The sequence below is a fragment of the Brassica napus genome, chromosome A2, assembly GCF_020379485.1.
Source record: "Brassica napus cultivar Da-Ae chromosome A2, Da-Ae, whole genome shotgun sequence".
Lineage (NCBI taxonomy): Eukaryota > Viridiplantae > Streptophyta > Magnoliopsida > Brassicales > Brassicaceae > Brassica > Brassica napus.
This window is the reverse complement of record NC_063435.1, coordinates 22,081,770-22,100,078: the sequence shown is the minus strand read 5'-3', so window position 1 is coordinate 22,100,078 and position 18,309 is coordinate 22,081,770. Positions and strand designations below refer to the sequence as shown.

General features: G+C 30.4%; 1 protein-coding gene and 1 long non-coding RNA gene across 2 annotated transcripts; both read left to right on the top strand.

The window, feature by feature from the left end:
- The first annotated feature begins 856 nt into the window (after positions 1 to 856).
- Positions 857 to 2,415, top strand: LOC111200290. The gene is made up of 2 exons (XR_002653897.2): positions 857 to 1,909; positions 2,024 to 2,415. It is a non-coding gene; the product is annotated as an uncharacterized LOC111200290 (long non-coding RNA).
- Positions 2,416 to 7,024: 4,609 nt separating this feature from the next.
- On the top strand, positions 7,025 to 7,402 carry LOC125584594 (secreted RxLR effector protein 161-like). Its single transcript, XM_048753265.1, has one exon. The coding sequence runs from the start codon at positions 7,025 to 7,027 to the stop codon at positions 7,400 to 7,402; it is 378 nt and encodes a 125-aa protein (XP_048609222.1).
- Positions 7,403 to 18,309: the final 10,907 nt, after the last annotated feature.

Below are 18,309 nucleotides of genomic sequence, written 5' to 3'. Positions count from 1 at the left end.
GGGGTTATGGAACCACGTTTGGGACATGCTTCTTGATTGATGAATCTAATCAAATCAATACAAGGGATAGAGAATATAATTCTACCAAAAGCCAAAGCTCTTTTTATTAATCAAATCAAAACTGAATACAACTTTATGCTTAGATACCTATTTATAATAAATCTTTAAATCTATGAAACCCTAATCTTAATTAAAATAGGAAAGCCTCTAAAATAGAGAAAATACATATAAAAGGTAATTATCACAAACTAATAAATAATCAAGATATTTGGAATACTTCCAAATATCTAGCTGCATCATAAACCACATGAGTAAGAAATCTTATTTAATAGGTGTTTATATATATATATATATATATATATAAATTAAACTACAGACCATATAAAAACACATACTTTTATTTTGATATTTGCATTGAAAAACTATTGAGAAATTAATATTTTAATTCTGGAATTTGCATTCAATTTTCAAAAATGATTTTAAATTAATATAACTATTAAACATCCCACATTAAAAAGTTTGTCAATGGTTTAAATGTTGGTTATAAAAAGACGTTGATAATCATAAAACCATATGATTAGAAAAGTTATTTAATAAACAGTCATATTAAAAATATATTAGATATCTACTTTAATATCATTTAAATTTAATTATATATAATATACAATGAATGAAATTGATTGTTTTGATTTATTTACCATAAAATGATCGATAAGAGAGTGTTCGTTTGATTTATATGTGCGCTGTAATTTAATTATATACGTAAAATTTACTGATTTTTTTTTTAATTATTCAATATATATTTATTATTTTCGTATTTCAAAAAAATAGAAAAACATAAAATAAGTAATAATACATAAATATAATTTATATTTAAAATATTTATCCCACGTAAGACGCATATCTTAACCTAGTATACACTCTTATATGAGTAAGTAGCCCTAAAATGATTGTGCATGCATATTTGGATAAACACCTAGTAATATGTATTAGTCCACGATTTCTCCTCAATATAAACTTAATAATAAAATTTTATATCTAAATTTATGATTGCAATAAATATATTATTTTCATTAATTTTATAGTATATAATATGAGAAATTTTATTTCCTGTTTCTTATAAAGACTATTTATATTTAATTATATTGCTAAAATAAGATATTACTCTAATATGATATATATTTTGGATGAAACATATTTAATAAATTTATTGTTTTAACTAAGTTATGTTGATTGTTTTTTCATTTACGTTATAGAATATGAAATGGTTTTTATATTTTTACAAATCATATTATATATATTTAAATAAATAAAATACATACTAAACAGTCTGATATAAAGATTACCATCAAAAAGATAATTTTTATATTTATGCACATATATGTTTATTTTGAATATCTGTTGACTATAACCAATAGACCTCTGATACTTTAACAAGCCAATAAACCTGTTCTTTATAGTCTCTTCTTAATTTTAGAATTTTTTTTTAAGGCAGTGACTCAAATCCTTTATTATTTTTAGCATTATAGATGAAATCTCTTATTTTTGAATGTAATCAGCATGAAGACTATATCCATATACATCAAATTATTAATATTACATATTTTAATAGTGTGATTTACATGTATCATCATTAAAATTAAAATATAATTAAATAAGGACATAAATCTTCATTTTGATTACTTTCTGTAGAAATTATATTATTAAGTAAGATTTTTTCTACATAATGTTAAATGTCATTAAATATTTGAGTCAATGAATAAAAAATAAAATAAATTCTGAATTCAAAAGAGACTATAAATACCAGGTCTATTGGTTTGTTAAGTATCAGAAGTCTACTGGTTATAACCAAAATTAAGAATGGCATCAAAGATAACGTTCTTCTTGCTTCTTGCTCTTGTTTTCGCTTGTAAGTCTCTCTAATCTCTCTAGCAAGTCTTTCTCTAAGTGTATTTTGATTTGAAATTTAAGAATGAATTATTTGTTTCTGATTTTTTTTTTTGGTATCAATGTGCTTAATTAGGTGCAACGATGGTGAGTGGACAGTTTCAGCATTGCACAACAATTAGAGATTGCAAAATATATTTAATATGCAAGATTGGGGAGACAGAACAATGCTTAGACAATCAATGCAAATGTGGTCCGACACCTCAAATTAAAGGTCAGCCGTGCAGGAAAACACACGATTGCGATGCAACAATATGTAAAGATTTTATTAATGTGTGTGTGGATGGATTCTGTACTTGTACTCCTCCTTAATGCATAATATCATAAACATATGCATATTTCTTGATTTTACTATCGTGGAAAGATTTTCTCATTGATATTAATAACAAGTATTCTGAAAGAGTTATGTGTATGTTTAAGAATATAGATTGAATAAGGTTTTATTTTATATGAAGGATTTCTCACACATATAAGTTATTTGATAGGGAAATTCTCTCAAATATATATTTATAAGTTTTTGTCACCAAAATAGTCTTTAAAAATGACTAAAATAGCTTCTTTTGAAAATTTTATTTTTATTTTTATTAATTTGAAGCTTTTTTTATATATTTTGGTGTTATATAAGTCCATCATTAACTAAACACAGATATACATCACTCAGTCAAGTGCAAACTACACATATATAGATAAGGCATGGTTCTTTCAATCTTAAAACTAATTCTAGATGGTCCTTACATTGCTTTCATCTTATGAATTAGTTTGGATAGATAAGTAATTACTAACAAGTGTTGATTCATGCAAGGTGAGTAGATTAGAATTGATCTTTGTCGAGTGGTGTGTGACAACATCATGTAATCAGGATCAGCCTAGTATGTAAAATATTGATTGGAAGATTTCTAATAAAAATATACGTGTTCTTGAAATTATTTTGTGTGCCTTTTGTTTTGCTGAGTCCTGACTCTACATATGTGCAACATCCAATGTTTTCTACATTTTTGTACAGATTTCCCCATAATGGTTTGTTGAGAAGCCTATATGACTGGCTTCCACATGCAGTAATGATATATTTAGCTTAAGTGAAGATTATTTGATTAAATAATAAAAACATTTGACTATCAAAATGTTTACTAAAACTATATATTATTTCCTATTAGTTTTCATCAAATATTATATTATTTTTGAATTTATTTATTAGTTTTAATCTCTCAAGTTAAAATCTAGAACAATTAAAATTATTAATACTCTTTGAATTATTTGGATTTATTTTTTAAATTTGATGATTGATTATAAATTAATATCTAATCAACAAAAATATAAGAACGTATTAAAAAAATAGATAATTCATAGGTTTGTGGTATCCTTAATAATTTTATTCATTAAATCAGATAATTAACTATAAAATAATATATTAAAATTCGGCCAAAAAAACAAAAACAATTATTTTAAAATATAACGTAATTCATTTATCTTTGATTCCTTATTAAAATTTATTCATTTAAATCTGATAATCAATTGTCAATTAATATAATAAAAATTGATGATTTATTTTTACTTGTAAAATATATATTACACATAAAAATGAATCATATATATACACACACTGTTATCTGATTAAGAAAATAAGAAAATAAAAATAAAAAATAATTAATTTGTCTTTTTTATCTTTATCAAAATTTATCCATTTAAATCATATAATTAATTAAAAATTAATATAATACAAATTCATAAAAATAGAATTATTTTTTACCAATTAAAAATAATTCATATATATAAATATTCTACTATTATATGATTAAGTATTCATAAAGTATTTGATAATAAATGAATAATCATATGTTTTTTTTTGTCATCAAAAATAAAATCATATGTTTTTGTTATCCTTAATAATATTTTTTATATAATATTATTGATTATAAATTAATATGATAAAATCTAGAAATTTTTTACATCACAAATAAAAACATACATAAAAATCAAAGATAATTCATATGTGTTTATTATCCTTAATAAAAGATATTTATTTGAATCATATAATTGATTATAAATTAATATAATAAAATTTCCAAAAATCAAAACGTATTTTACAAGAAAAAATAATTACTGTATCATTACAAAATTAGATGTATGACATCACTTTTTATCATGAGAATGATTCTTGAGAATCCACAGAAAAATAAGCTGACATATCTATAGTTTTCATTAAACTAATAATAAAATCTTTTTTTTATCTCAAAAAATTGTTCTTCATTTTTTCCTTAAATAAAAGTTACGAACTAACCTAATGTGATTAAAATATATATGTCAATTAATTATTTTCATTAATACGATTTTATAACAATTTGTATACCCTCTATTATTTGTTTAAATATTTTCATTAAAATAAATTATACAATTATATTAACCATACAATAGAAATTTAGATTTTTTTTGTATATGTTGTATTTTGAATTTATAAAAACGAATATAAATTACTAAACTATTAAAAGTCTCACATAAATTTTGTAATCAATGGTTTAAAATTTTTGTTATAATAAGATACATATGATTATAAACCACATGAGTAAGAAATCTTATTTAATAGGTGTTTATATATATATATATATATAGAAATTAAACTACAGAGCATATAAAAACACATACTTTTATTTTGATATTTGCAATGAAAAACAATCGAGAACTTAATATTTTAATTCTGGAATTTGCTTTCAATTTTTAAAATGATTATAAATTACTTTAAATAGCCTGTTTTTATTTTGAAAAATTTAATATTTATTTTTACTTTTAAAATTTTGAAACTTCACCATCAAAACCCCACCTTTTAACTTAACCTCTACTTCTAGATTAGTTAACCCTAGCTATAAATGTATATTTACCTTTCAATAAAACATATTTTGATCATTTTTCTCTTTGAAAGCTATTTTTGTGAAACTAAAGTTAAAATGACTATCCTATGGAATTTCTCTTTTTGCCTTGTACCTGCCTAACACAATTTTCGCAAAGTTGAAGTCGGAGTGGACAGTTTCCGATGATGTTCCTAGAAATAGCAAGTCATCGGACTTTGACTCTCGGAGAATTAGATATGTCGTCAAATCCTTGGAAAGTTACTGAAGGATGATCTTCTTGGTAGATTGTTGGTATCATTTTTCGGGGTATTTTTCGAGATCAAATTTCTGATGAAACTTATTATAAAAAACATGGGAACTTACAGACACTGTTTTTCTTTACAAAAACAGAGTATGGAAAAACAACATATTCTTTCATTACACCCATAAAAAACAACCTAAGTACTCACACAGATGTGATAGACTTCTAAGATGATATCAATTCGTTTTAAGTACTCACACAGATGCGATACACAGACGAGTGACTCTCTTGATTTATATAGCTTTGAGCCTTTGATTGAATGAGACTATACACGTTCTTTACCATTTGTTGTTGGATTAATCTTGAAGAAAAAAGAAACTTACAAAACAAGCAAGAGACCTAATCCTACCAAGATATGGAATTAGATTATGTTTAGGAGTTATCTAAATGTAATGACTATTAGGATTAGGAATAATCAACTCTACATATGGAGATGTCAAAGTGTGACATAATTTACAAGAGTTTAGAGATTGAGAGCTTATGTTTTGAGCATATTTTCTTAAGCTAATAATAAGAGAGATATTCTTATTGATCTTTGAATTCAATATTTGGTATCAGAGCTAGAGTTTGTGTTCTATGGGAGATCTATCGATAATGACAACATCGAAACCAAAAGAAGGAGATCCTTCGATCAAGTGTCCAACGTTAACCTCTATGAACTACACCGTATGGGCCATTAGAATGAAGAACTTACTTAAGGTGCATAAAGTCTGGAGCATCGTAGAAACAACAATAGAGGAAGAAGATAAAAACGACATTGCAGTTGGTTTGTTGTTTCAAGTGATACCCTAGACCTTGGTGCTGCAAGTCGGGGAGTTTAATACGGCAAAGAAGGTATGGGATGATATCAGGGCATGACATGTTGGTGAAGATCAAGTTAAAGAAGCAAAACTACAGACCTTATTGTCAGAGTTCGACAGACTTACAATGAAAGATGCCGAGAAGATAGATGATTTTTCCGGAAAGCTGTCTGAAATTTTGTCAAAGTCTGCTGCCCTAGGAGAAGAAATTGAAGAATCAAAACTGGTCAAGAAATTTCTTAAGAGTCTCCCTCGAAAGAAATACATACACATCATAGCATCACTCAAACAAGTGCTTGATCTTAAAACCACCAGTTCTGAAGACATTGTTGGTCGACTAAAGGCGTATGAAGAAAGAGCTACCAAAGAAGAAGAAGCCCAAGAAGACCAAGGGAAACTCATGTATACCAACACGGATTCCCAATCCTCTCGTGAGTACTACAATGATTACCGAGGAAAAAGAAGACGAGGAGGAAGGTCTTACAAAGGTAGGGGTCGTGGAGGATATGCAGTTCAAGCCTTCTCGGAAATCAAACAAGGAAAACCTTCCCGAAAGCAACATCGTATAGAGCTAGCAAAGCACTTGAGCTTGTCCATGGTGATTTGTGCGGACCTATAACACCAAGCACACTTCGTAGGAACAAGTGCGTGTTTGTGCTCATTGACGACCACACTCTATGCATGTGGACCATATTTTTGAAGGAGAAGAGCAATTTCTTTGAGAAGTTCAAGAGGTTTAAGATGATGGTAGAACATGATTCAAAGCAGAGGGTATAGAGGAGGAGAGTTTACTTCTCGAGAGTTTAATGAGTTCTGCGATCAAGCAGGGATCAAACGTCACTTATCAGCTCTGTACGTTGAGGCAGTGAGGCATTCAACGTACATATTGAATCTTGTGGCTACTAGGGTACTTAAAGACGTGACTCCTTATGAAGCTTATCGGGGAAGTAAACCTAATCTAAGTCACATGTGAACGTTCTCATTAGCTACGCGAAAGTGGTGAAACCACACCTGAAGAAACTGGAGGATAGATCATGAGTGCTTTACCTGCTACACACACGTGCGGACCTGTCTTACTGTGTAGGAGTACCTAGCCGGTATATGCATGACCGAAAGAATCTCATGGAGCAGCAATGAAGCAATGCCTTAGATACATACAAGGAACCACGAGCTATGGTCTGACGTTTGAGAATACAACGGCAGGAACTACACGTCTTGTTGGCTATTGTGACTCAAGTCACAATGTGGATCAGGATGATGGTAGGAGCACGACAGGTCATGTATTTTACCTAGGCAAAAGTCCTATATCATTGTGTTCGCAGAAGCAAAATAATGTGGCACTATCTTTCTGTGAAGCAGAGTTCATGGCCGGTACAGAAGAAGCTCGTCAGGCGATTTGGTTGCAGGATTTACTTGGTGAAATTAGTGAGTTACTATGCAAGAAGACGGTCATAGGCATAGACAATCAATCCCCCATTGCGCTCACGAGAAACCCAGTGTTTTATGGCTGATCAAAGCACATATATACTCGATATCATTTTATTAGAGAATGTGTGGAGAAAGGTTTGATAGAAGTCGAGCATGTTCCCGGGACAGAGCAGAAGGCAGATATCTTGATGAAAGCACTAGGAAGAATCTAGTTCAAGGAAATGAGAGAACTCATTGAAGTTCGAGACTTGTCGAAGATGGAGTTCAAGCTTAAGGGGGAGAATGTTAGATTAAGCTTGAAGAAAAAAGAAAACAAGAGAGAGACCTAATCCTACCGAGATATGGAATTAGATTATGTTTAGGAGTTATCTAAATGTAATGACATGAATATCCAAAATTATAATTTTTTGTGCTCTATTTTCTATATTTTATTTTATGATTTACTTGAAATATTTTTTTTGTTACCATATTTGTTCTAATTGTGTAGCATTCCTAAGTAATATGAAACTTTAAATATAAAATTTAGAGTTTAACATGTTTTATTATATTTTAATAGTTCACTAGATTTTGATCGGCTTTGCGAGCGCATAATATTCTATGATGAAATTTTTTACTAATAACTTAATAAATATTTTGTTAATTTGTAAAAACCAAAATTTTTTAAAAATATTTTTGCATTTAAGTCAGTGTTTTAAAAAATATCCATATTTAAAAAATCACTAAAACCCGAGACTAGCTGATTGAACCGATGGATGACCGATATGTAATCCAATTTGATTTACATTATTATAGTTTCATAATTTGTCACTTTTTAATCCAAATTTAAAGTTCATTTTTTTGAAATTTTATAAAATTATGACGTTTCTACAAAATTTGATAGAGAAAATGATAGATATCAAATAATTAAGAACTATAAATATGTCTTGAACATATTACTCCTTTTTATATAGCTCAATTAATTTTACTGTAGTTGTTTTGTGTAATTTATCTTGTTAATAATTTGGTTTATATTATAATATTGAACATTTTACATAACTATTTTTTTATTATATTATTGTACAATGTATAAATTTATATATATATATATATATTTATTTTATGTTATGGCTATTATTTAATGATTCTGTTACTTCAATAATATAACCATTGTTTAGGAAATATAAATAAAATAATCCATTAATTTAATTTATTTATTATTTAATTTTTGAAGTATTTAAACCTGTAAAATAAGTTATATTTATTTTTCGTTGTTTTAAAAAAATTTGAATTCTTTTCATTATTTAATTTATCTAAATAATTTGAAGAAAAAAATTTGTTGAAATTATAAAATGATGATGACTAATATTTTATATTGTTTTAACAAAAGATTAATTATAATGTTGTTTGAAAACATGGATAGTAGTATAAAGAAAGAAGTATATTGTTTGGCAATACGGATAGTAGTACGAAGAAATGTATATTAGTGATTTAATGTAAGTTTAACTATAAAGTTGAAAGGAATTTTTAATTTAAAAACTTACAAAATAAACGTTAGGTCCAACACACTGTTTTTGTTTTAATAAGATAGATTTGAAGTTATTTTGTAAAATTTTAGATATATATGATAGATTTTGACTAAATTTGATTGGGTTTGCGTAGTTCGTGTCTTTTTCAAATCGTAAATACCTGAACCCGATTACGGACCCAAAAATTACGGGTTATTTATATGTATTTTAATTATAGATCTAAACCGACCTGGAACCGAGGAGAAACTATCCAAACCGAAATTTTACAAATACCTATTGGGTCCAAATTTATAGGACCCAAAGGATCCAGACTTGAGAGGAGCACCGGCCTGAACTTGACCCTAAGATCTGAATGCCCAAGCTTACTAGAGGGTTAAATACAAATAGAACAAAAAAAAGTATAACAAACTGGAAAACCTTATTAGAATTTGGACAAAATTTCATGTTTACCACTTTTTTTGTATCATTATTCTTGTTTACCACAATTAAAGAGATATTTTCAAAAATACATTCTTCATTAAGATGCAAAAGACTCTTATACCCTTGTTCTCTTTATATATAATAAATAATTATATAAATAACTAAAAAACTAAATATATATATTAATATGTTTTCGAATTATACTTTTTCAAATTCGAATTTTTATAAAAAAAATTTTGAAATTTTGTTTTTCAAAATTTCTCTTTGAAAATCGTAAATTATTTTTGAAACTATTTTAAAAAAATTTTAATATATTTTTAAGTATTTATTTATATATTTATTAGAATCCTAAATTTCATATTCCAAAAACCCTTCTCCACCCCTCAACTCTATATTTATAAATGTTTTTTTGCTCTTTAAAAGTAAGGGTAAAATGATTAGTGTAAACATGAAAAGTTGTATTATGAATATGGTATTTTTGGCAATTTCCCTAGAATTTGTTCCCATGTATTATTTATGATAACATTTCAACATTTTAACTAAAATGACTCAAACTGTATGTACAATTAACACTGAATTTTTTTTAAAAACTTTATAAGCTTAAAATAATTTTTTTTTAAATAAAGAAAAATTGATTACATCAAATGTATATAAAAATTCTGTTATTTTCTGGTTGTAAATCTATTTTACGATAACATAAACTCTAAGACACAATTGAAAAAAAACAAATCAAAATTAAAATTTGGAAAGTATTACACATTTTCAGCTTAAATTGGTGTGAAAAACAACTATCCAAAATTTAGGTATAAATAATATGTTACGCAAAAATTCATGAGAAATTCCATAGAAAGACTTAAAAAAGTTTTTGTCACAAATATTAACCTTAAAAATAAAATATGACCAAAATAGACTTAAATGTTTTATCAAAAAAATTAAATATACACTTATACCCCTAGGATTAATTAATCTAGACATTAGGTTTTAGAGTTAAGGGGTGTAGTTTAGGGTTTAAGGTTTAATGTTTAGGGTTTAGGGTTTATAGTTGAGGAGTGGGGTTTTAAGGATAGGATTTCAAATTTTTTTTTTAAAAACAATTTTCAAAATAAAAAGTGCTATTTTGGTCATTTTTGTTTTTGAGATCTATTTTTGTGACAAAAACTTATAAGGGTCTATTTTTTTGCCCAAAAATCATATATATAAATATTTGGTTTTTAATTTAACTAATTCAAAACTCGTATTCCGCGCATAAAAAAGCTCTAGTAAAGTTAAAGACTAATCAATAATAGTTTTATAGAACAATATAATAATAAAAAGAGCAATAATAATGGTGGAGAATAAGTTTTCCGTAAAACAAAATTAGAAATTGTATAGTAAATATATTAAATGTATCTTTTTAAACAATTTTATTTTCTAAGAAATGAATGATTTTAATTGTATTTATTAAACTTTGATTAGATAAAAGTTGTGGGAAAGGGTCAATCACAAAAATAATATATTTATATTAAAATTTAAATATCTAAATGTCTAAACTATCAAAGTTATTGAAGGAAGTTTCACAAGCTAAGCTCATTCATATACCATAGACGCAGAATTTAAGGACGGACAGTCTCGCACACAGTGTAAGAAATCAATCGTATTTTGCTGTCCATATGGACGCGAAGTTACTAGTTTGGTTTAGAGAGTCTATATGAGTTTATTTTTAAGTTGCTGACAAAAAAAAATGTCTAAATGTGACATCATTTTGAAACATAATGAGTGATAAAGAAAATATTTTAGTGGATACATGTATTAATAATTAAAAAAAACATTAGTTTTATTTAGCAAATTTACCTATAAATTGCTGGCAGCAGAAAAAAATACTATACATGGAATGCGTTCAAATCTAAAGTGTGGATCAATTTGAGTTTTTAAAAAAATTTAGATAGTTCTATAAGAATTAGAGATATGCTTTTGGTTAAATCATTTTAGAGTTTCACCTAAAATCATGTGATTTGATTTTTTTTTAACTTACAAACTTTATCCAAATACTCTAAAATCAATAGTAAACTTTGGAAATTCACAACTTAAAATATTGTCAATAACACTCAATTTCATAATACTTTATACCCCATCAGTTTTATATTAAGTATCGTTTTAATTTTTAAATTTTGTTTCATTATAAGAGTCGTTTTATAATATTAATGCAAATATTAGATGTTTTTTCCAGTTTTTTTCTTATTCTTATCTCGTTAATTAATAAAGCCAAACAAAATCATGTTTTAATTAAGGATAAAACAGAAAATTTTAGCATTTTTTTTTTAATTTGTGTGCAAAAACCTTAAATGATACTTTTAATGAAATGGATAGTGTAAAATGTCAATTTCAATAACTATAAATTTAAATAATTTTGTAATTAATATTTGAATAACAATCAATTTATCATTTTAATCGTACAGGTTACTTTTCTGAAAACAAAAATCATAATCCAGGCTTCTTAGCCAACGTGTACCATCTCTCACGTCATTTGAACGGACGAAAGGAAAAGGTCAAACCTCATTTACACTTATATGTGAGTCAGTAGAAGATTCTTCTTCGGTTGACAAAAAAAAAAGTAGAAGACATAAAAGATTGTTCAATTATTACAACGTAATCAGATTAGTCAGGTCATAAACATGCACCGTAGTCTTTATATTGATTAGTAGGCCTGGGCATTCGGTGGCCCATTCGGGTTTCGGGTCGGGTGCAATCGGGTGTCGGGTTTTCGGTTCTCCCATAAACAGCTCCATTCGGATCTTTTAAAAGTTCGGATCGGTTTCGGTGTGGTTTTTATCGGGTTCGGTGCGGGTTTTGCACCATACCAAAGAACCAGTTGTACCCGATTAACACTTCGGGTGTCGGATCTTAATCGGGTTTTGGGTTAAGAAACACTAAATTGTACTAGGTTTAACACTAATTACTTGCTAAAAAGAGCTAAGACATTCTCTTTGTAGTCTTGTGCATCAAGAAAGGTTCAAACGAGCTAAATAGAAACTAAGACAATCGGGTGTCGGGTTTTCGGTTCTCCCATAAACAGCTTCATTACCAATCTGTTGTAGATTCGTTTTCTGACCAATTAAGAACGACTGGTGTTCTTTGCAAATTTGCAGATGCTGCTTCAGGTTCGACGTTCCTGACTTGGATGCACATGAAAAGATCTTGTGGCAATGGTGACATACACACTTGTCTCGGGTCTCTTTGGTTCTTGTGAAATGCTCCCACACACGAGACCTTGGCACAACCAACTTCTTCACCTTATTCGCCTGAGAGGATGATCCAGATGCGGCATTCGCATTAGCACTTGTCTCTTGGTACTCTTGGTCTTCACATTGCATATCAACCTCGGTTTTTTGGTTATCGAAAGCTGAGGATGTCATCTGCAAAAAAAAAAAATTATTAGCTTTACAGATGAGATTGAAAACAATGGAAGAAGTGAAGAATTAATATTAGTCTTTTGCGGTTAACATATATCAAAATCATAAACGATGAAGAACTAAGATCATAAACGATGAAGTGAAGAAGTGAAGTGAAGAACTAATATTGAAGAACTAACAAGAAGAACTAACGATGAAGAACTAAGATAAAAGAACTAACATCACAAGGCTTAATACTTATTACACAAACTACAATAAGAATAATAAGGTACAAAACGCTTTAAGACTCATCAAAATCATAAACGACAACTCAAGCTTCATATCTAAGTCTTTCAAACTTAAGACTAAAAAGCACAAGCTTTGAACCTGAATCTAAAATTGAAAAGAAAGATACATGATTTAAAGAAAACTAAGTACCTCGGATTGATTACTTTCTGCTTAAAGAGGTGGAATAGCTTGTGAAGTCTAACGATACGCATCAACATATATACGAGATGGACAAAGGGTTCCATCGATTTTTCGGGTTATGGAAAGGATTTCGGAAAGAATATACGGAAGTTGAGATTTCGGAAAGGTTTGGTTGTGATTTTCGCAAAGGATCTTGCGTATCTCGGTGTAATCGAAAGAGGGAAACAAAAGGGGGCTAGGGTTGTGTCTGAATGTCTCGATGATCTTCGGGTTTCGGAAGTAATCAAATGGTTCTCGGTTTTCAACCGAACCGAACCGACCACCATTACACCACGAAAACTCAAACCGTTTGATTTATTTAGAAGATCCGATACCGAACCAAACCGGTTTTATCGGATCGGTTTCAATGCGGTTGTTCGGTTCTCGGGTTATCTGCCCAGGCCTATTGATTAGAAAGTGGCTATAAAAATTTAGCAATTATTACAACGTAATCAGATTAGTCAGGTCATAAACATGCACCGTAGTCTTTATATTGATTAGATAGTGGCTTATAAAATTTAGCTGTTAAACTTCGAATAGTGACCATTGTCCCGCTCCGCCCCGTAGTTAACAGTAACAAAAATCTCTATATATACTATATATCTATATGTTTTTATAACTGTTAAAACCGCACCGCAGTTGAACCGCTTGTCCCGCACCACTCAAACCGCAATCACCATTCAGAGCCATAAATAAAGATTTTTGTTGTAGTTTTTTTTTGTCAGCGATTTTTGCTGTAGTTAAATTGGATATATTCGGAAGTTTTTGATTATACATATTTTAAAATCATTTATGCGAGATATATATATATATATACATAATTATTTTCAATTAAAATCATTTATATTACTAAATAAGTCATCTATTATCAAAATTTACTATCATTTTACGTAATAAATAAATAACAGTTATATTATTTTAAAGTATTCAAAAGTAAATAAAAATTATTATCGTTATAGTAAAATTAATATCTAAACAATAATAAATTTAATCTAATATTGTTTAATTTATTTGATATTATAAATAATTTTCTCAATTTTATAGATTCTACAGCATAAATAATAAAGATGTAAATTGTTTACTTATATAAAAAAAGTTTTCTTTAACTTTTTTTATTTACCTTTAAAATAAATCTAGATTATGATTGGTAAAAATAAATAGAAATTTGATATAAACTTTAAATTTTAAACTAGAGCTATTTATAATTAGCAAAAATTATTGATTAAAAAAATTAAATAAAAATTATTATGAGATGGTGAAGATGCTTTCAGAATCAGAAGAATGACCAGTTTTTCAAGTTATTTGGAAGACAAAGATTTTGAAGATGAGTTTCAACTAGGGGTAGGCACTTCGGTTATTTTTTCGGTTCGGTTTGGTTAGTTTGGTTCTAGTATTTTTCCAATTGAAATAAACCATAGTTAGTTTGGTTCGATTCGGTTTGTGTTTCGGAAAAGTATCGAAAACATTTGCGACGAAGAAAACTCGGGAATAGATGTAGCATCGTGCACATTAAAAGGAACACTTTCCTCCCGATGGTTAGCTAGATCCACCTCTGGTTGACCAATTCATTCAGAAACTAATGTGTCATGAGAATCCTCTCAAAAAACTTATGAAAAACATTCTACGACTAGATCGTAATGAAATAAACTTCAGTAACACTCCATGAGTAACTCCAAGAAATTGTCACCTAAGATTGAAATCATTGCAGAAACTTTTTCTCGTAAAACCCGCAGAAACAACACTACTTTGACATATGAGCCGGTCCTAGAATTTAAAAGACTAGAAGAAAAAAAAAAAGAAAAATATGGCCACTTTTTAAAGAAAGAAATAGAGATAAAAAATAAAAAGTAATAGCTGCCATTAGCCGTCGAACCCGTGCTCTATAGATAATGTAGACATACGAGTTTACCACTGAGCTACAGAGAATATTTATAAAATGTGGCCGAAACTAATAAGTAAAATAATCGGCCGCAAGCGGGAGCTTCATCCGCTTCTACCAAAGGCCGGCACAAGACATATGTATACATATCACCTATTTACAACCTTCGTAAAACCGGTTCCCATTATTTACACGAAAAATCCTTCGTACAATCATATCAAGTCTTACGAAGAAAATTTCTAAAGTTAACATAACAAGCTTTATGAAGAAATATGTTTTGTATAGCAAACGCAAACCTGTAAGATCTGATTTTCGATGATCAATCTAAACTTTATCTTTTCGCATTACGATCTAATAGATCTCCTTTTTTAGCCCTGCGACTCGCCAGCTTCTGCCTTTCTTTTCCCTCGGTCACATCCGAGAAGGCAGTCATCCCGCCGCTGACACCATACTGGTTATGTAGTAAACCTCTTGGGCGTTGTCTTCCTAAGACAAAAAGACCCGATTTTCATAAGACTATAGGTCACATTATACGAAATATTCGTCGTATAACTGAAACCCAGAGCAGAGAATAATTTTCTACGACTATCGGCCATATTAGCACAGATAACTCTGGAAAACTTAGCCTATCAATCTCGACAAGCGCTCTTTGGCCCTCAGTCAATTACGCCTTCCAGTAAAGATCCAAACAAGATATTGCCATCCCCTTTAAAGACTATCGTAAACTAACATGACCTTAAACGTTAAAGTACCATGGTCTAATCCTTGACCTACAACATCCTTGGCTATCTGAGTGAACACATCCTTCACGCCAAGCCAAACTATTTGAGAAACCATCGCTCCATCACTTAACGGCTAAACGACAATCTACGATTTGTCTAAAAACGTCGCGTGACTATTAAGAGAATAATTATCGTATCACCCACAGTCGGAAATCATATGATAAATTCTTCGTAACGAAACTCAGTCCTAACAACCAAACGGTTAACGGAAAATCTAACTTTTCGAAAATTGACCAAGTTCAATACGCTCCACAATTCACTTTAAGCCTGCAACGTTTTACCCATAATACGGGGCATGTAAGAAAAAATTCGAAACAAAGCTTCTAGAGCTATACGAAACATCATCAAAAATGCACAAAATAGATCTCGGAACGCCAACACTTCACAAAGCACTATGAAGGAAAACACTTCCTCTTATGGACAAATTTACGCGACACCTCAGTCCTAATTCCTCGATCGCAAATCAAATTATTAGCATCCAAACAGGAACAACAATTTTGGCTGCGAACATCCATAGTCAAACTAGAATGTTTCTCAAACACAGGGCTAAGATTAAACCTTTGCAACATCACGAAACATCTTCAAGCCCGCGAATATTTCAAGCACGAAACGCGGCAAACGAAAGAATAACAAATCTTCAGCATCGCGAGACGTCGTCGCAGACGCCTGAAGATTCATTCTTCGACAAAATTTCCTTCCTCAATAAAAACACCTTCTTGGAAGACCAGACAGTCATACGAACTAACATCTTCTCAAAACATATCTTTCGCGAAGACTCAAAATGGTAATTTTTACCATTAAGTTTGTTGCTGATCACAACAAACTCTTAATGTCCTAAACAAACTTAGCCATCTCATAGAGATAACTCTCGTACATCCGACACAAGGCTAATAGCGCTATAAAAGAAACCCAAAATTTTCGGTCAACACTTCCATGAGGCTTAAAAATTGTCCTTGGAGAGATGCTCGGTCCCAACCATACAAGTCGTATAAGCCAAGAACCTATCGCGGACTTTAAATCGGTATGGAATCATGATGAAATTGAAATGGGATATGTAAGTCAAATTAGTCATCGCACCCTCTAAAACCAAGAGTAAACCTAGGTCTTGCCCTAAACCCAGCGCACTGGTCTGTAACATCTCTAGGCATAGTTTCAAACACCTACGAGATCCCAAAATTTGTCTCTTTTCCAATATTCGAGCGTATTCAGAAATCCCGCAAGTTTACACACTGCAGAAAACTCTCGAAACAGATCACAGATATAGCAGTTCACACAGAGTTAGATTACGAGATGACAACTCGTAGTCTTTCTTCTACACCTATATAAAATTCCATCGGCAGCAACACGCCTGATAACCTCTACATATAAACTAGACCGTAAAGGTCTCGCTGGAAAACTAGTCATAAGAACCTTAACTCCAAGACGAACTATGAAAGGCTTGATCCCTTCAACAAGGGTACGTAGGCAGCCGTCATAAGGCGCATCCCCAATCTTATCGCGTTCTACTTTTAGAAGAGCGAGAAGACCACTTACCACGGACCTTTTCAACCATTAATTCCGCCTAACTCACCTGACTCGCCTAACTTGCCAAGCCACTCGCTAGAACCTCACGCTAGAAGATCATGGTTCTAGCGAGCTAGAGGGCTAACTAATGGGGTCAAAATCGGTCATGACGGAATGAATGTCTGAAAGTCCGTAAAACTCAGCATGAACATTTTTCCGAAAAGTAATTTTCGTAAAGAAATCTTTACAAAGAGCCTTGCGGTAAAATCTTATTTGAATCTCGGTCGAACCAAATACAGATTATCCCAAGACAACCGACACGTATCCGACTGGCCATGGACGAGCTCAAGCAAGATAATCGGACCGCGGACAAGCCAAGCTCGATCAATACGCAGTGATCAAGCATGCACACGGCTCGGCCGCTACGTAGAGACCGAGCTCGAGCCGCTCGAGCTCACGTAGCGACCGAGTTAGGAACCAAGCTTGGTCACTACCTAGTGACAGAGCACATGCACATTTCGATCGTTACGAAGCGATCGAGCTTTCCCAAAACATCGATACGACGCGAATCCATGCATTTCGTCTACTCTTTAATGCTATCTCCCGAAGACCGTAGCTGAACCATTTCATGTTTCTCGTTATTCGAAGTCATCAATCAAACTTTACGATAAACACTGCAGAAAGTTTGTTTTTATCAAAGAAACCGTAATAAACGTTTCGAGTCAAAAGACGGTCCAAAGAGACCTACGACGTGACTCGAAGTCCACTTACGATTTCTTAACCAAAAGTCCATGAGCCGTAGGATGGTTTATGCTTGGTTCGGAAAAAAAGATAAATGTCAAGTTTACGCGGATAAATATGAAGTTTTCGAATATAATCACGAAGATCGGAAAAGACGGAATATCTCTATTTTTGAGCTATTACGGCTTAAGGGCAGAAAGGGAAAAAGCGTAAACCGGCCTAGGAGTGAGTATATAAGGAGTTCTAGGCGAGAGGCAGATGGGAGGATTTTCTTAGAACAAACTTAGCACTTAGAGCAATTAAGCAACTTTTCGTTTTTGTTAT